This window comes from Mesocricetus auratus, unplaced genomic scaffold, assembly GCF_017639785.1.
Source record: "Mesocricetus auratus isolate SY011 unplaced genomic scaffold, BCM_Maur_2.0 Super-Scaffold_100004, whole genome shotgun sequence".
NCBI classification, from domain to species: Eukaryota; Metazoa; Chordata; class Mammalia; order Rodentia; family Cricetidae; genus Mesocricetus; species Mesocricetus auratus.
This window is the reverse complement of record NW_024429189.1, coordinates 106,607,355-106,627,567: the sequence shown is the minus strand read 5'-3', so window position 1 is coordinate 106,627,567 and position 20,213 is coordinate 106,607,355. Positions and strand designations below refer to the sequence as shown.

The 20,213-nt window shown below is 40.4% G+C and overlaps 1 protein-coding gene across 2 annotated transcripts in view; it reads left to right on the top strand.

Annotated features, from left to right (window-relative positions):
• The window catches only part of Sel1l2 (SEL1L2 adaptor subunit of ERAD E3 ligase), an 88,318-nt gene that overhangs the window by 48,685 nt on the left and 19,420 nt on the right, over window positions 1-20,213 (top strand). For both annotated transcript variants that reach the window (XM_040744948.1, XM_040744947.1), the window contains exons 5-11: window positions 2,218-2,271; window positions 2,724-2,783; window positions 2,870-2,951; window positions 5,168-5,322; window positions 5,930-5,986; window positions 17,552-17,620; window positions 18,883-18,960. In XM_040744948.1, coding sequence (XP_040600882.1) covers window positions 2,218-2,271; window positions 2,724-2,783; window positions 2,870-2,951; window positions 5,168-5,322; window positions 5,930-5,986; window positions 17,552-17,620; window positions 18,883-18,960 — 555 coding nt within the window. The remainder of the gene's footprint in view (window positions 1-2,217; window positions 2,272-2,723; window positions 2,784-2,869; window positions 2,952-5,167; window positions 5,323-5,929; window positions 5,987-17,551; window positions 17,621-18,882; window positions 18,961-20,213) is intronic.

Here is a 20,213-nt window from a genome sequence, read left to right as displayed (position 1 = left end):
AAAGTTGGCTAGTGGCATCCTTAAAAAGAGCCAATTTAACCATTTCAAATACACATGTTGCCATGTGGAGAGGAGTTGCAGGGCTTTCCACTTGCAATGTGTGTGCGAGGTTCACCTTCTTTAAAAGGAAGCTTTCTCAGCCCAGTGAAGAACATGAAGATGTTTAGAGTCAGAGGTTTTTATCTGTGTGCAGATTTTGTAAAGCACAGCAGTTACACAAATGTGGTAGAATTATTGTGCTCTGAGGGAAAAGAAAAACTTCTACAGTCAATTTCCTAATCACAAAAGTCACACAGTACTCAGGTTATGACTCAACTCAGAAAGTGCTTGCTCTGTAAACATGAGAATCTGGGTTCCGAGCTCCATAACCCACATAAAAAACCAGGGGTGATGACATGAACCTGTAACCCTAAACCTAGGGAGGTGATCCCTGTAACTTGCTGGCGAACCATGCTAGTGTCACTTAGCCTAGAGAGTTCCAAGTAGTAAGAGACCTGCCTCAAGAAAACAAAAAAGTAGATAGTACCTGAGGAACTCTTGAGATTGTACTCCGGCCTCCATATACACATGGAGATAGACACACACATTCTCTCTCTCTCTCTCTCTCTCTCTCTCTCTCTCTCTCTCTCTCTGTCCTCTCTCTCTCACACACACACACAGAAACACTATCCTTGGGAGTATAATACATTACTTCTTTCCTGAGGTGACTGAGTTATTGGACTTAATGAACATGCTTGACATCTGACAGCATTCCCATAAACCCTGTGAAATATAATTGTGAGCTTTGTAACAGGAGATGGAGTGGTGATAGTAATGGCAGTTGAAGGATAGACAAGAGGAGATAGGCCTGGAGATTGCTGGAGTGGCCCAACAAGAACTGAGAAGGGCTCACAGATGGCTGCTGAAAGAAATGAGTCTGAGAGAGCCAATAAAAAATTGAAAGTATCACAAGTTGAAATGCGCTTAGTCCGTGTCACCTTGCAAACACTATAGCTTACTAACACATACATCATCACAAAGTAGTCCACCCTTGTGATCACTTCTGACCAGGAACTGCAGCTTTCTGCCTCTTCCTAGCATCCTAGGAGTATGGCATCCCATGCCACTAATCCAGGAAATAACAAAATCCAGATCTGAAACACAGTTTCTACAGAGTGCAGATTGCTTTCACACCATCACAAATGTGGAAAATCATAGGTCAAACCATCTGGAAGCTGCCTATGTGGGTTTTGAATCCCATTTTCCTATTGGTGTGTCACACTGATGTACTGATTTAACTTGTTTCTGTGGTTTCTATAAAAACTTTTTGGATGGCATACTGTGTCGGATGCAGGCGGGGGCTTCCAGTACTTCCATCTTACTCTGTGATCAGGCTTTCACTCTTTATTCAGTATATTTTTATTTAAATGTTCTATTATGTCAATCCTATTTTATTTTTAAAATACGAATAAAAATACTCATTAGGGGTGGGGAAACAGCTCAGTACTAGAACATTGCCCTGCACATGTGAGGACCTGGGCTCACTCCCCATATCACAAAAAGCAAGAAGAATGGAAAGCTTAAAGTGATAACACATCAAAGGAGAAGTTTATTAAAAAATAAAATAGGAAAAAATATATCAACCACAAGTTTATAATATTTTTAGTTTGCTTGCTTTTGTTTTGTTTCTTTGAAACACAGTCTTTCTATGTAGCCCAGGATATCCTAGATACCATGATCCTCCTGCCAGCCTCCTGGGATTACTGATGTACACCATCATGCCTGACTTTAATATTTCATTGTTATGCATTATTCAAAGGTGCAACAAGAATTGTCAAAGATTCAGACATACAATTAAAAACACTTTGTTATGGTATTATAAACAAGTTAATAGTATAAAGTATTATGAAAATGTGTAAGATATCCATTATCAATATATGGAGTTAAAGAGATGACTCACTCACCAGTTAAGAGCGCTTGTTGCTCTTGCAGAGAAACCAGGTTCGATTCCCAGAACCCACCCAGTGGGTCACATCCATCTCTAACCCCAGCTCCAAGGATTCCAGTGCCGTTCTTTCAACCTCTGAGGGTACCAGGTACATACATGATGCACATAGATTCATGCAGGCAAACCACTCACACATAAAGTAAAATAAATGAATCTAAAAAATAAATATATAGATAAAAATGATGAAACAAGTTGACTGACTCAGTTTTGTGTTTTCTTTTGCACTTTAGGCATTAGGATTTTTATCTTCCTATGGAATAGGAATGGAATATGACCAAGCCAAGGTAAAGTCAACATTATTTTTTCCTGGAACAAACGTTAAATAGAATTTTTTCTTAAAGAGGCTCGCTCTACTGTGGTAATGAAAGTGCCCACTCAACACAGAAATTTAAAAATCTGCCATCTCATGAATTAGATTCTTTACTGAAGGTAGACACTATCTACTTCATAGGATTTTAGGGTGATAAAATAAATAGATTCTTTACTGAAGGTAGACACTATCTACTTCATAGGATTTTAGGGTGATAAAATAAAACACCATATGCCATGCCTTTATCACAGACTCTACACCCTGGTCACCCGCAATAAATGGAAACCATCTTAATAGAACAAATGGAGACTTGGGGCACATTTAGGAATGGCTTTTGGCTCATTACTGGGATAGGAATGAAGAAGCAGTGCTTGACTTGAGTTCCAAATTTAAGAAATCAATATAATTGTATTTCTTGTATCGTAGGCACTGATATATTATACCTTTGGAAGTGCTGGAGGAAGCATGATGTCTCAGATGATTCTGGTTTGTAACTATTCTTAGACCAAAATAGATGTATTATAACTGTAGCATTATCTGAATATTAACACATATATATGCATGTGTTTTAGGGGTACAGATATTTGTCAGGAATCAATGTTCTACAAAATTGTGAAGTTGCCCTAAATCATTACAAGAAAGTAGCAGATTATAGTGAGTAATTCTCATAACTCTTTGGGAGGGGTGTTGGTAGATTGTTTGGGGGTTTTTGAGACAAGGTCTCATTGCATATAGCCTTGACTTGCCTGGAATGTCCTATGTAGGACTGGCCTGGCCTGGAACATAGAGATCCACCTGCCTCTATTTCCCTAGAGCTGGGATTAAAGTTGTGTACCACTATGCCTTGTTGTAATATTTGTCTCTTAAACCAATATTACATGAACTCCCTAATCCATATAATGTTGGATGATTTGTTAAAAAGTTCCTAATGGGGGCATGGTGGTATGAACCTGTGTCTTGATCAGTGTTTAGTCTAACTTAGTGTTTAGACCACCTCAACTCTTTATTTTATGTATGTTTTTTATTTAAATTAGAAACATGCATGCTTCAAATGTCAATCCCGGCTCCCCCCTTCTCCCTCCACCAGTCCCACCCCCATCCCTCCACCCCCAGCCCAATCCCCACATCATTCCCCAGAGAGGGTAAGGCCCTCCTTGGGGGGATCTCCAGAGTTTGTCATTTCATCCAGGGCAGAACCTAGGCCCTTCCCCATGTGTCCAGGCTGAGAGAGCATCCTTCCATGTGGAATGGGCTCCCAAAGTTCATTTGTATGTCATGGTGAACACTAGTCTACTACCCAAAGCCCCAGAGATTTCTGAGGCCTCCTCACTGACACTACATTCACAGAGTCTGGATCAGTCCCCTGTTGGCCTCCTAGTCATAAGTCTGGGGTTCAAGAGCTCCCCCTTGTCCACTCAGCTATCTCTGTGGATTTTGCCAGCACAGTCTTGACTTAGGAAAACATTTACTTGGGACTGGCTTACTGTTTTAGAGGTTTAGTTCATTATCATCATGGTGAACAGCATGGCGGCATGCAAGCAGACATGGTGCTGAGGAGGAAACTGACAGTTTTACATTTTGATACTCAGAGAGCAGAAGGCGACTATGTGTTTGAGCATGGGAGATCTCAAAGCATGACCCCACAATGACACACTTCCTCCAATAAGACCACATCTACTCTAACAAGGCCATACCTCCTAATTGTGCCACTCCATTCTTTCAAACCACCACAGTATGTACTCTCTGTATTTGGGACATAGAAACAGTAAATGGTCACTTCAAGTTTGAGGCTAGCCAGAGCTATATAAATAAATAAATAAGTAACAATGAAAAAGAAATTCTAAGGCCGGGCGGTGGTAGCATGGTGGTGCACGCCTTTAATCCAAGCACTTGGGAGGCAGAGGTAGGCAGATCTCTGTGAGTTTGAGACCAGCCTGGTCTACAAAGTTACACAGAGAGACCCTGTCTTGAAATAAATAAATAAGTAAATAATAAAGAAAGAGAGAAAGAAAGAAAGAAAGGAAGAAAGAAAGAAAGAAATTCTAATGAAACAAATAAAAGACACACACAGGAGGGATCACTCCACAGTTCAAACAATCATTGTTCTACCACCCAGTTTCTGTCTACAAAAATAGAGCATGGGGTAGTCTATATTCCTAGAGGCTCTTCAGAGTTGTATGTCACATTGCAACATCACTCAGAGAGAGTAGCTCTTAATAAGTCTTCCTAGAAGTGGATTGCACCCACTGGGCTAACTCATGTATTCAGAATAACACATAAACATGTATCTTAGACATCTGGGAAAAGAAAGGGCTTGAAGAAAATACTGTTGTTTTCAGAGGTTATTTATGACGAGCATTCTCATATACTTAATGAAAATGGAATCCCTATGTATATTTCAAATGGTACATTTTGTTAGGAATATTCAAGCATATGTATCTTTGTATTTATTCTCAGACTGTCTACAGAGAATAATTGAGTAGTCCTTGTTCTTATATTGCAGTGCCCATCCCATAAAAAGTTAGCACAGAGGGATCAATGGGTGCCCCTTTAAAGCCTCTACTCAAATCCCCTTGTCCATATCCTCCCAAGGGTCTATGCTTGTGCTGATATCCCCTTGCCCACATTCTTCCAAGAGTCTATGCTGATACTATTTATCTTAGTTTCAAAAACAAGTACAGGCTTTCCCCACTGTCTTTTAGATCCAGATAAACAAAACCCAGTGAGCCCCTGTTTCCTATGCCTCTTCCCTGTCAGCAGTCCAGATCCCTGCACAATTTGAGCAGAACGAGTCTAGCTGTGTTTCTCAAAGTTAACTGTTACTTCTTGCAGCTCGAGTGTTTCATTTTCTGGTTTGCTTCTGTTCACAGTTGCTGACAAATTGGAAAAAAGTGAAGGTATTCCAGTGGAAAAAGTGAGACTAACCGAGAGACCTGAAAATCTGAGCTCCAACAGTGAGATTTTGGATTGGGACATATACCAGTACTATAAGTTCTTGGCAGAAAGAGGAGATGTTCAGATACAAGTAATGCACACAGAAAAAAACCACATTCTTAGAACATGCCAATTACCTTCTGAGTGCCAGGGGAATCAACAGCACCCTACTTTGAATGAATGTGAAGCAGGGGAGATGCCCTCTCGTCTACACCCCTTCTGTTTTGTCCCCTTGCTACCAGCAGTTTGGGGACTTATTCAAGAAGTAGTTGCCATGGTGATAGCAATAGTGGAGGTGCTGGTGGTGGTGGTTATGCATTTCTTCCTGGAAATTTCACTTTTTAAAAACCTAGATTTTAGTTAAGGGAAAATAATACTTCCAAATTTGGCATTAATGTAGGTGGACTCCTGAGGATGCAAGGTGGGAATAGGACAGCACCTATGTAATCTTAGTGAGACATGAACCTGGTCCTTACTATAAACTAGCCAGTGGATTTCTGCTACTAAGGAAGTCATGTGCCTAGTAGCCACTGGTCATGTGATTAAAGACAGAGACTAGAATGTTCCTTGCCTCTTTCAAAGCTTGCCAAAAACACCAAACTGAAGCAATGAACTACAGTAAAATCAACAAATAAATGCTATTTTATTTAAATTGATATTGCTGCTAAAACCATTTTCAAAAAAATCGTCATTTCCAGGTATCTCTTGGACAGTTACATCTAATTGGGAGGAAAGGCCTAGACCAGGACTACTATGTAAGTTGATCTCAAACTTCAGTCCTATAGGGGAGAACGGTCATGGCGCAGGAAGCTGGGCACCCAGTGAAAAACAAAAGAGGGGGAAGTGGGCAAGCGGTGGGAAGCCCACAGCTGCTGCTCTGGTCAGACCCCCATGCTAGCTTCTGAGGGAAAGCAGAGTTCACCTGCAGGTGCATTTTCCTAACCTGCCTCCAGGCACAAAGCACTTTCTGAGAAGCAACCAGGACTAAACAGACCTTGAACATTTCCTACTTCCTGTGTTCTGTCAGGCCGGAGTTGAGCATCGAGAATGCCCCCATTCGCTGGCCTTGAACTTTCTTTCCCCACCACAAAGACCAGTTGCAGAAAGTCCTCATGGGAAATTTCTGCTAAGTTGCCTAAGGACCTAATTCATGTGGTTTGGCTAGGTAATGATTCAGACTGCTTTTAACTGTAACTTAAATTAAGCATCTCTGTAATTTTGTGAAACATTTAATCACTGTGCTTGATCTTACCTTGTTGTGGTGAGTTAGAGGCCTACTTAACCTTCCAAATACATAGTGGGGGAAAAAGAATAAATAAGCCTAACCTACATAGGTAAGATGCCACATTGCAGGGTAAGCTCTGCCCTAGACTCTGATTGCGGTTTTAAGGTGTCAATCACCACAGACCTGGGGAATCAAAGGATTATTTCCAAAAGATGATGTTGCACTTTTTTTGTCATTTTCTAGGAGCCATGTGCTCATTTTTTTCAAAGGAATGCAAACTCTGTCTCAACATAAAACCAACAGCCTAAGGGACAGTAATCACCCCTTTTATAAGGTGGTCATATTATTTCTTTTCATTTTATTTAATATTGTTGTTTTATGTATGTCTTTGGTACTGTTATTTTCTCTTTTATATGAGAGATGGTAAACATTAGATAAATGTCAAAGTTAACTTCATAAAGTAGGTAGCAATTTGCATAGGCATATGCATCCCAGCGTAGCTGAAACGAAGGTTTCCAGGGCTTTTAAAACCTAATTGTGAGTACTGTGTTGGCACCTTATATGGGAGGTCTATGTTCATAAGATTGCTCCAGTGTCTGGCTTTAGCCTACAAAAGATGTTAGTCATAGGGTACATAACTGGGAACATTCCCTCATTTGTTATAAATGGGAGCTTTGATTGACTTAAGGATGACAATAGCCTTTCCATAGAACACCCTACACACATGCATGCATGCATGCGTGGATGCAGGCACTGTCACTTAGCCACACAAATGCAAACACTTGAAGGGAACTGGAGCCACCTCAACTCCAGTGAAGTACAAGCCCTCCCAAGTGGCTCTGAGGGATCCCAAGGCTGTAGTGTCAGCAGCCAGGAACAAGGCATCATGAGGACCCATCTCAGGCTTTTAAGCAACACTACTTCTTTAAAGTGTGCTTTATACTTGAAAATCCTGCTCTGTAGAGATAAAGCAAATTGTTCCACGTATCAGAGCTGGAAATAAGTGTATTTGAGAAACAGAATTTGAAGGCTGGTGTAAGGGCTTAGCAGTTAAAGAGGACAGAGGATCCAGGTTCTGTACCCAGCAGCCACATGGTGGCTCACAACCGTCTACAGCTCCAGTTCCAAAAGATATGACATTCTCTTCTCGCTTCCTTCTGTGGCTGGTACACAGACATACATGCAGGCAAAATACCTTCAAAAATGAAGGAGCAAAGCTGAATGCTGGCTTTCAGCATTGAAAACGTTTGTTATTTCTAGTAAATATCATTTCTTTTTGCACTACTCCCACAATACAGCCTCTAAAATGTGCTTCCCCGTTTCTAGAGCAAGAATACAGAAAGGCACAATCATTCAGGTTCCTTCCTCTCTGACTCTCCAATAATTGGCCTGGGACTCATTTTTCCATCCAGAGACCCCAAGATCATGAGTTTGATTCCAGAACTTTTCCTTCAGGCACTCTTGGGGACAGGCTCAGGCTGGTTCTTTCTACTCCTCAGTCTAATGGCACTGAATATATGTGGAAATTCCTCCAAATATCTCAAACCTTAATCCAGACTGGCTTATGCTCAGTTAGCTAGCCACAGGGAAGAGGGGAAGATGAAAGAATAAAAAGACTCTAAGAGGCTGCTGAGGAGCCTCTCCATATTTGCCTTCTTGTCCTTTGAGTCTTACCTCCTCAGGGAGAATTTTCTAGATAACTCCAGTGTTCCACTGCTTATACTCCCACACCATTTATTTTCCACATAGCACACATAACTAACTCCCTTCACTCTGTGGGCCTTTATTGCAGCCTGTGCCCACAATGGAACTTATGTGCTTGTTTCTATTGCTCACTAGTTTGTCTTCTACTCCAAAGAGTGCACTCAATAAATATACGTTCAATGAATGGGTGCTAGTAACCTACACATGGAGTGATGCCTCTCAGCATGAAAAGCACCACTCCAGTCAGTCTGGTGAAGAAATTATTACTACATGACTCATTTTAAATGTGATGCTCCGGTTTGCTGATCAGCAAATTAAATATCAAAATGCTCAGGAATAACTATCCTGCCTTTCTCCATCACTTCTCACTACTTGATTGAATTAATTTCTCTCAGAATTTGTTATCATAGGGAACAACTTGGTCCCTCTATGACCAAATTTATAATTATTAGAAATTGTATATGTACGATTATTACATTATCTTGATTCTTCTATACACATATTCTAATTTCATTTGCATTCTTAAAAATAGAAAAGCTCAGAATGAATTGGATTAGGAAATCTGGGTTCTTGGGTGCATATTATTAAAGTGGGTGTAGCATAATTAAGTTAAAACTGGCAGAGGAATGATATCAACCCTAAGAGCAACTGCATTACCCTCTCGGCTACCCAGAGTAGAGAAAGAACTAATATCCCTTTCCAGAATGATCTACAGAGCCTTGTATATAGGAAGTGTTCATAAACATTTTCAGAATAATGCATTTCCTTCACATTTCATAGTAGAGAAAATATTACAAGCTAATTAAATTAGGGATTTTCTTAGAGCCAATGAAAAGCCACATTTACAAGAGAAGTTTAAATAATGAAACTTTACCTAACACAATGTCTGAAACACGCTATTTTTCATAACAACACATCATTAGCTGTGAACAAACCATTATTCTACTGAGAAAGTAACTGTCAATATAACTTTAAACTATAATCTGCCATTGGCAGTAAGATCTATCCTGATTAAAATATACATTGTAGAATGAGCAATTGATAAGTACTCAGTAATTTTCTTCAAGGCAAGGTCTCATGTATCCCAGACAGGCCTCAAACTCACTGTGTAGCCAAAGATGACTTTGAACTTATGATCTTCCTCCTTCCATCTCTTGAGTGCTGTGATTATAGGCATGTATACCATGCCCAGCTTATGTGATGCTGTGCATTGAATCCAAGGCCTTGTGTATACTAAGCTCACATTACCAACTGAGCTACATCTTTGGCTTTGCACAATGGATATTTAAAGGATACATGGATGGCTGAGTGGATAATTATTCTGTTTTGTTTGTTTTTTGCATAATCTCATGTAGCCAAGGCTGATCTCAAAATCATTAGAAAACTGAAAAATGACCTTGATCTTCTGATTATTCTGCCTCCATCTCCCAAGTACCTCCATCTCCTACCACATCCAGTTTATGCAGTGCTAGAGATCAAAGCAAGGCTTCGTGCATGCTGGGTAAGCACAAGCACTCTACAAACTGAACTATACCACCAGCCATCAAAATTCTTGAGAGTGATAACTTGGTTTTACATATGTGTATCCACCAAAGCGACTTGCATGTCATTTTTGTGTGATATTAAATACATTTTTACAGCTAGATGTGATGTTCCACACCTTTAGTCTTAACACTAGAGAGACAGAGGCAGGTGGATCTCTGAGTTTGAGACCAGCCTGGTCTACAGAGTGAGTTCCAGTACAGCTAGAGCTACACAGAGAGACTGTGTCTCTAAAATTAATAATAATAAGATTTTTTTAGAATAGAAACAATCACATTGGAACTAAAAAAATGTAAAAAAAAAAAAAAGAACTGAAGTTCCAAGTAGACAAAGACAGTGAAGAAAACCACAATACTGGAGTAGAGTGAGCTACACACCTGAGTGAAGTAAGCCATGATGCCAGTGAAGAAAAGAGACTCACAGCAGTGAGCTAGAGTAAGCCATGACACTGGAGTAGAATACGCCATGTCACTGAGTATTGTGTGAGAAGCTGCCATGTCTCATGGAATCTATGGGATCACATTGTTCAAGGGTTGGGAACTCTAGGACTTTTATTTGCTTCTGATTAAATTGTTTCCTTTTAAAACTTCAAATTATGTTTTTCCCAGAATGAAACTTTTTTTCCAACTTTCTACTGCAAAATAATTGAGAACCAAATCACTAAACTGGACTTTGAAATGATTTCAGGACCATAATACTTAGGCCAAAATGTTCTCTAAAGACTCAACCAGGAAAACACTGAGAAGAATCAATGAAACAAAGAGTTGGTTCTTTGAGAAAATCAACAAAATAGACAAACCTCTGTCCAAACTAACCAAAAGACAGAGAGAGAACATGCTAATTAACAAAATCAGGGATGAAAAAGGGGACATAACAACGGACTCTGAGGAAATCAAGAGAATCATCAGGGCATACTTTGAAAATCTGTACTCCACAAAATTTGAAAATTTAAAGGAAATGGACAATTTCCTGGATAGATATCACTTGCCAAAACTAAATCAAGAACAGATAAATAATCTAAACAGACCTAAAACCCCTAATGAAATAGAAGCAGTCATCAAAAGTCTCCCAAATAAAAAAAGCCCAGGCCCAGATGGCTTCAGTGCAGAATTCTACCAGAAATTCAAAGAAGAGCTCATTCCAATACTCGTCAAAGTATTCCACACAATAGAAGCAGGAGGCTCACTGCCAAACTCTTTCTACGAGGCTACAATTACCTTGATACCCAAGCCACACAAAGACACAACTAAGAAAGAGAACTATAGACCAATTTCCCTCATGAACATTGATGCGAAAATACTCAATAAAATACTTGCAAACCGGATTCAAGAACACATCAGAAAAATCATCCACCATGATCAAGTAGGCTTCATTCCAGGAATGCAGGGATGGTTCAACATTAGAAAATCTATCAATGTAATCCACCATATTAACAATCTGCGAAAGAAAAACCACATGATCATCTCACTAGATGCTGAAAAAGCCTTTGACAAAATCCAGCACCCCTTCATGATAAAGGTCCTAGAGAGATCAGGGATAACAGGAACGTACCTGAATATAATAAAAGCAATATACAGTAAACCAACAGCTAACATCAAACTAAATGGAGAGAAACTCAAAGCAATTCCTCTAAAATCAGGAACAAGACAAGGCTGTCCACTCTCTCCATATCTCTTCAATATTGTACTTGAAGTTCTAGCTACAGCAATAAGACAACAAAAGGAGATAAAGGGGATACAAATAGGAAAAGAAGAAGTCAAACTTTCACTTTTTGCAGATGATATGATAGTTTACATAAGTGACCCAAAAAACTCCACAAGGTTACTCCTAGAGCTGATAAACACCTTCAGCAATGTGGCAGGATACAAGGTAAACTCAAAAAAATCAGTGGCCCTATTATATACAGAGGATGAAGTGACTGAGAAAGAAATCAGAGAAACATCACCTTTTACAATAGCCAAAAACAGTATCAAATATCTGGGGATAATGTTAACCAAGGAAGTGAAAGACCTGTATATCAAGAACTTTGTGTCTTTGATGAAAGAAATCAAAGAAGATACCAGAAAATGGAAAGATCTCCCATGCTCTTGGATTGGTAGGATCAACATAATAAAAATGGCAATCTTGCCAAAAGCAGTCTATAGATTCAATGCAATCCCTATCAAAATTCCATCACAATTCTTCAAGGACCTGGAAAGAACATTAATCAACTTTATATGGAAAAACAAAAGGCCCAGGATAGCCAAAACATCCCTATACAATAAAGGAACTTCAGGAGGCATCACCATACCTGACTTCAAGCTCTATTATAGAGCTATAGTCCTGAAAACAGCTTGGTATTGGCACAAAAATAGGCATGTAGACCAATGGAACCGAATCAAAAGCCCTAATTTTAACCCACACACCTATGAACACCTGATTTTTGACAAAGAAGCTAAAACTGTACAGTGGAAAAAAGAAAACATCTTCAACAAATGGTGCTGGCATAACTGGGTACTGGTATGCAGAAGACTGCAGATAGATCCATGTTTATCGCCTTGTACAAAACTTAAGTCCAAATGGATCAAAGATCTCAACATACATCCAGCCACACTGAAACTTTTAGAAGAGAAAGTGGGAGATACTCTTCAACGAGTTGGTACAGGACACCACTTCCTAAACATAACACCAGTGGCACAGGCACTGAGATCGACAATTAACAAATGGGACCTTCTGAAACTAAAAAGCTTCTGTAAGGCAAAGGACACAGTCAAAAAGACAAAAAGGCAGGCCACAGAATGGGAAAAGATATTCACTAGTCCTACATCTGACAAAGGGCTAATCTCCAAAATTTATAAAGAGCTCAGGAAACAAGTCTCCAAAACACCAAAGGATCCACTTGAAAGGTGGGGTACAGAGCTAAATAGAGAATTCTCAGTAGAGGAGGCTAAAATGGCCAAGAGACACTTAAGAAAGTGCTCAACATCCTTAGCCATCAGGGAAATGCAAATCAAAACAACTCTGAGATACCATCTTACTCCTATCAGAATGGCTAGAATCAATAACACCGAAGACAATTTATGCTGGAGAGGATGTGGAGAGAGAGGAACACTCCTCCACTGCTGGTGGGAATGCCGACTCATACAGCCTCTTTGGAAATCAATATGGAGATTCCTCAGGAAAATGGGAATTAATATACCACTAGACCCAGCAATTCCACTCTTAGGCATTTATCCAAATGAGGCAGGTTCATACAACAAGGGCATCTGCTCCACTATGTTCATAGCAGCATTGTTTGTAATAGCCAGAACCTGGAAGCAACCTAGATGCCCCTCAACTGAAGAGTGGATAGAGAAAATGTGGTACATTTACACAATGGAGTATTACTCAGCAGAAAAAAACAATGGAATCTTGAAATTCTCAGGGAAATGGATAGCACTGGAAGAAACCATCCTGAGTGAGGTAACCCAGTCGCAAAAAGACAAACATGGTATGTACTCACTCATATATGGATTTTAGATATGGATCAGGATAGTGCCAGTCTGCTCTTCCACAGATAGAGAGTCTGGGAAACAGGAAAGAACCTAAAAGATATGCATATATGCATAGTACCCAAGAGAAGAGGATGGAGACAAGATCCTCTGAATGGATGGGGAACACGGCGAGGGGTGGGGGGGAGTGGGACCTGGGAAGAATAGAGGGGGTAAAGAGGAAGGGAGTTGGTCATGGGGGAACAGAAAGTTGAGGGGGTGGGGGTAGAATAGGGGGAAGAGGGAATCATAGGATCGAAGACAGATCAGGCACCAGAGTGACCTCCAGTGATCTAAAGGTATAACACCAATTGGCCAGCTAAGCAATAGTGGAGGGACCACCTCGAATGCCCATTCCTGATAATGAACTTGATGTCTATAACCATCCGGGAGCCTTCATCCTGTGACTGATGGAAGCAGAGGCAAACACACAATTAATCACTGAACTGAACCCAAGGAACCCAGTGACAGAGAAAGAGGAGCGATGAGCAAATTGGCAAAGAATGGGCTGGCAAAACCAGCAGAGACAGCTGATCTGAACAGGGGAGTGCTCTTGGACCCCAGACCAACAGTGGGGAGGCCAGCATGGGACTGATCTGGACCCCCCAAATGTGAGTGTCAGTGAGAAGGCCTGGACAACCTATGGGGCCCTGAGCTGTGGATCAGTGTCTATCCCTGGTATACAAACTGTCTTCATGTGCCTATAGCACAAAGAGAGATGCTCTCTCAGCCTGGACTCTTAGGGGAGTGCCTGGACCCTACCAAGAGTAAAATGACAGACTCTAGATATCCCCTATGTGGAAGGATTTGGCAATAGGGTGGGGGGGGGGAAGGGGAGTGCGGGAGGATGGGAGGGAGAGGGAACTGGGATTGACATGTAAAACAAGCTATTTAAAATTAAAATAAAAAATGATTAAAAAAGTGGTATCACTTCGGGAAGAAATAAACCTTTAAAGAGACTTGAAAAAAAAAAGACTCAAGTCCAGGTCCCTTGTTTTAAAGATTCATAAATATTAATTCATTTAAAAAATATGTATGCTTGCTTAATCTATGGAAGACACTGTGCTAAGGACAGAGCACCCAACATTGAAGGAGGCAAACGAATAAATTGGCAGGTGAATGACATTATGGGGACAGAACAAAGTACCTGGAGAACACAGAGGAGAATCTAAATGAGAAAATCAAACCTAGAGATAATGTGACTTGCACAAACAACACAATTATTTGGGTGTATGCTTAGCTCTGGCCCACAGTCTATGACAATACCAACTTGAATGTACCCAACCTTGCCATGTCTCAGTACCCAAGCAGGGCCAGACCTGGTTAGTATTTGGATATAAAAAGCATCCAAACAAAAAGCCCTTTTTCAAAACCAGTGGGTTTTTTTAATTTGGAAATTATACATAGTTTTAATAAGTTTTTCTCCTATCTAACACTTAGATTAGTCCAGAGATTTTAGCTTCAAGATTTCCCAATGATTGTAAATCTCTACTGATGTTTTATTTTCTAACAAAATTAAATCCTTAGTTTAGTATTAAGAGCCAAAGCCTTCATTTAATTTTACAAGCCCTAGATTTGGGGTGTTCTATTCTGACCGGACTGAACCAAGATGATTTTTCAGACAGCTTAGACATTCCCAAAGGAGTGAAAACTCCCTTTCTCTTGACACTCCCCTAGTTTCTGATGGTCTCAATATAGTAAGGCTTCTATTACTTTGGCCTTTCCCTTTATTCCATAAAGGTAGAGTTCCAAGGATGCAGACGCTGTATTCAGTCCTCGTATGGAATATATATACTTGGTGCATGACTTTAGATGTCATTAAATGGGAACATATATTAATAGTGCCTTCCTTATAATGATAGTATGAGAATTCAGAAGGAAAAGCCTTATAAACACGTTAGGAAACACTACAATCTATATTCCTCTCTCATTCTCTACCTATATAATTACTTGGGAACATTTCTTTTATCTCCTTACATATTCAGTGCTGCTAACAAATGTTCATTTTTTTCTCAGCATCATTGTCAGGTAGCAAATGTAGGAACCATGTTTTATTTTAAAATAATTTCTAAATATTCTTTGATATTTGCACACATGTATTCATTGTATGTTTAACGTAACTACTTCACTCTCCCCCAGATCTCTTCCCCTACTACATCCCGTCTCACATCCTCTTCATATATATATATATGTATATATATATATATACATATATATATAGTTAGAAATTCTTCTATGCATAAATAAAACGAAGTTTAGTTAGTGATACCTACAGCCACATGGCTGTGGAGCCATCCACTGGGGTATTACCAACCTACCCATGGCCATACCCTCAAGGAAACTTGACTCTCTATTCCTCAACCAGAAATAGGGTCATTTAAGACCCCGTGCCATCCATGCTGTAATATTGACGGGCCTGATGTAGTACAGCTCTTGTGTGAGTTCATAAGTGAAACAACCATTTCATGTCCACAAGACAGCATTTCACAGCAGCCTTCCCCATTGGCTCACTCATTCTTTCCATCTCTCTTCCATGGTGTTCCTTGAGCCAGTGTGAGTAGGGAGTAGGGGATAGGGAATTACCTAGATGTTCCATTTAGGGCTGAGCATTCAACCATAATGAATCCACACATCTTTAACTACCGTGAGTCTCTGTATTAACTGCTACTCACTGCAAGAAGTTTCTCTGACCAGGGTTGACAGCAGCACTAATCTATGGGTATATGAACATAAATAATTAGGAGGCAGTTTGATAATATCGGCATCTAGCAAAATGAAAGTAACAGGGTTTCTCTTAGAGCCTATGACCTCTCTAGCTGTGGGCTTTTGTTTAAGTTAACAGTATCAGCCATGAATTTTCTTCTGTAGATCTGTCCTTAAATCCAATCAGAAAGGTGTTGTTTACCCCAAACATCCATGCCACTATTTCACCAATGAGAAAATGTTACTTGCATGTTACTATTATAATATTCAGGGTCAACAATAGATCATCATTAATGTCTTTTTCAGCTGGTGGCCTGCATAGCACTTTTTAGCAATATGAAATCTAAAGGCCCATGATTTTATTCATTTATGAATGACCAATAGTACCTGATATACCTATAGGCATGTATCAAGTTTTCCAAAGGACAAATGAAGACTGGAAGAGATGAGGCAATGAAGTCCAGCACGGTGCATCTGTACTTAGGTTCACACAGAAGACTAACAGCAATATGGAAGTAGCTCTCAAATAATATGGCAACATTGGTAGAGCCAACTTTCATATACTAGAACTGTCCATGTTTCTTCCCTAAACATTTTCTTCTCTTTTGGAGGGAGCATATCATTGCACATTAACCTAGTCAGGACCTTGGTGTTTTGTTTGTTTGTTTGTTTGTTTGTTTATTATGTATACAACATTCTGCCTCTCTGCATGCCTGCACACCAGAAAAGAGGATACCAGATGTCATTATAGATAGTCATGAACCACCATAGGGTTGTGGGGTATTGAACTCAGGACCTCTGGAAGAGCATTCAGTGCTCTTAACCTCTGAGTCATCTCTCCAGCCCTAGTTAAGACCTGTCAAGAACAGATTCATTACATTCAAACAGATGCATTTTGTGCAAATGGGACACCCAAGAGTTGTTTATAGGTCTCATTCTTGGGGTTAGTCACTTTTATTTCTCAGGAATTTTCTAGAAAATCAGCATGATACCTAGAGAATGTAGCAGTAAGAGTTAAAATTATTCTAGAATGTTTAATCTTGTTGTTTAGAGAAATCAAAGACTTTTGTTTCATCTTGATTCAGAAGAAATTGTCTTGGAGCTGACCTCTACACAAAACATGGTCTCAGCAAGCAGCTGGGTGTGTCTGGCCTTATTCTGCCTTGTAAACATTAGGATTCTGCCAACTATAGTACAAGCTGTCTCAAAATAAGTACATCGAAGCCTACTTTTCTGAATAGTGGACTATTTAAATTTGTAGCTGAGATTAATCTTTCACTATGAAGCCACATGCCTACCCAGCTTTTCCAAATATGAGAAGAAAAAAGTGTTTACATTCTAAATTATATATATGTATGAATATAATATATATTTACCCTGTTTCAGAGCGCACATACACACATATGTATGTGTACATATACATATATATACATACATATATATATATATATACACACACACATATTCTCCCACTCTTCAGGTTTATGACTGAAATAACACTTAGAAGAGTGCCTTAAACAAAGTGGTTATTTCATAGATATTTTTGAATGCATATTGAATGAATAAAATCTGGTTGAAAAAGCCATTTTGTAGAATGTATTTGTGACTGGCAGTAATACTGTTCCTTTTCTCTCCAGAAGGCACTATACTACTTTTTAAAGGCAGCAAAGGCTGGGAGTGCAAATGCCATGGCATTTATAGGAAAGGTACATGCTTCTGGTTCATCGGTACTTGTTATTTCTTGAAAAGCTAAGAAACATGGGGACTGGGAGATGTCTCAATGCATATAGTGCCTACTGTCAAACGTGAAGACCTGGGCTTCCTTCTCCATCTCCCTCCCTGCCCCGTTAAAAGAAAAAAAAGCCCATCATGGTTATGCAGGTCTGTAACCCCAGTTCTGAATAGGTGGAGACAGGTAGGTCATTGGAACTTATTGGACAGCTAATCAGCTAGTCTAGCTGAATCATTGAGTACCAGGTTTAGTGAGAGACCAGGTACAGGGACCAGTAAGATAGTTCTGCAGGTAAGACATCTGCTGGGAAACCCTGGTGATCTGAACTCAATCACTAGAAACCACATGAAGGTGGAAGGAAAAAACCAACTCAACGAAATTGTCCTGTGACATGCATGCTAGCAATATGCCCCTCCCAACACACACAAACACACACATATGCTTGCACGCGCATGTATGCTGCCTCTAAGGATTGGCCAGTACAACTAGTTGAATGCAGAGGCATTCACCTGCAGCCAGTGAGTAGTACTCTTGAAATGACAGGAAGAAACCAATTAGAGCATCAGCCTTTCTCTGAGGCACTCACAGAGCCTTGAATATACCCAGCCTGGACTCCGCAGCAGAGAGTAGCTATGAGCCCATGAGCATCCCTTAGACCCAACAGATAACAGGCAAGATGTCATCAGAGACCGGTACAGGCCCTGGCCCAGTCAGGTAGATGTCTCTTTCCTACACCCCTGGAATGAGAAATAGTTCTACCCCAATCAAAGTCAAAATCAGCCCTTATGCTTCCTGTGATGGGCTATTCTCTCCCATAAAGAGTTGCTTTCTCCACTCCCCAGGTTCCTTGGGCTCCCCATAACCAATGTGCATTAGTTACCATGGGAATGAGTACCCTGCTTCTAGAAATGTTACATACTGTGATTTAGATGCAGGAAACATGAGAAAACACAAATAGGATCCATTATTTTTTTGTCCTGGGGCAACATCATTCGTGTGTGTGTGTGTGTGTGTGTGTGTGTGTGTGTGTGTGTGTGTGTGTGTGTGTGTGGTAGGTGACTTTAGTTGTTTTCCTACTTGAAGTAAAACTAAGATAATATGCACTACTTTAAAGTGTGAAATTCTGTGTGTTTATTATAGTCACAGTGCTCTGATGATCATTGCTGCTATTTAGTTTTAAAATATTTGTATCACTTTTAAATGCCTTTACTATTTACATCCTCTTTTTTTCCATAGATGTACTTAGAAGGGAATACTGCTGCACCACAAAATAATGCCACTGCCTTCAAATACTTCTCCATGGCAGCCAGCAAGGTATACCCTCAGTCCACTGCATTAACGTGTAAGATAATAGGCTTCTATTTCAAGCAGACTGATGCCCAAGAACTGAATTCAAAGTCCTAAGGCCATATAATGAATGTATAGAGTGAGGACATGACCACTCAGAAGTATGATTGAGGGGAAGGTTTTTATTGTAGAAATGAGGAAGTGTTCAGCTGTAGACATCTGGAAGAGTCCAGAGCAGGAACTAACCATGGGCAGCAGACTGAGAGGAGGGTAGGGGGAGAGGAGAACCGAGAGAGAGCCAAGAAAGCAAGACATAAGATCAAGAGAGCAAGGGTGTGGCCAAAATGGCAGGGTTACATGGGGATATGAAGCTTGGGGAAGAGAAGCCCATAAGCTGGAGAAGTTTAGGGTGGGGGGGACAAGGTGAGAAGAGCTGGGAGGAGTCAGGATGCCACTATAGACAGGCATTTGCTAAACTGAGAGTATGGAGGCCAACCTGCACTTCAGTATGCCAATAGGCTCCACATCTAGCCAGTTGTCCAAAGTTCCTTTTGTACCTGACAAAGTCTAGAAAGGACTTTATGTCCTGGAGAAGCATATCATCAGCAATAACGTACTGAGCTGGAGCATGGAGGGATATGGCCTGCCTTCTGTCTTTTGGTAAATGAAAAGGACAGTGACTTGTGCCACCCTTGCTGGAGCCAGCAGGAAGCAAGACAGAAGTACAGCTTCTCTGTCCCCTGAGCAGTAGACTAAGCCATGAGTCAGGAACAGGAATAAATGGGTAGGGGTGAAGAGGAAACTTTAATCACTAACCAATAAGTTTGAGACAAAGATAGTAGCCATCCAGCTTCCCTCGGGGACAGTTTATCTAAAGGCTAGAGCCCCAGCAGCCCATGTGGAAGGTTGTCAGGCCGTAGCCAAGGAAAGGCGATGAAGAACACGATTCTCTGGCTTGAGCATCATTCCTGTAGCTTACTCCCACTGTGGCCATGGATAAGTTATGCAACTTCCTGTGCTTCACTAACCCTATCAGCCGTTGAGAGTATAAGATTTGCCTGGCGTTGTCATATCATAAACATGAAAGCATTGCCTGGCATATAATAGCTGCAGGATATTAACTGCTGTCCTTTTTAATAGGGATCTACTTAGGTAAAGTGAACCTTGAGACACCACCAAGGCAGAGTACCGTGCAGTTATGAGGGAACACAGAAAGGGTGTGAACAGTTGGCCCTCTGTAGACCACATTCCATATGCATCCATGCAACTAATCATGAATC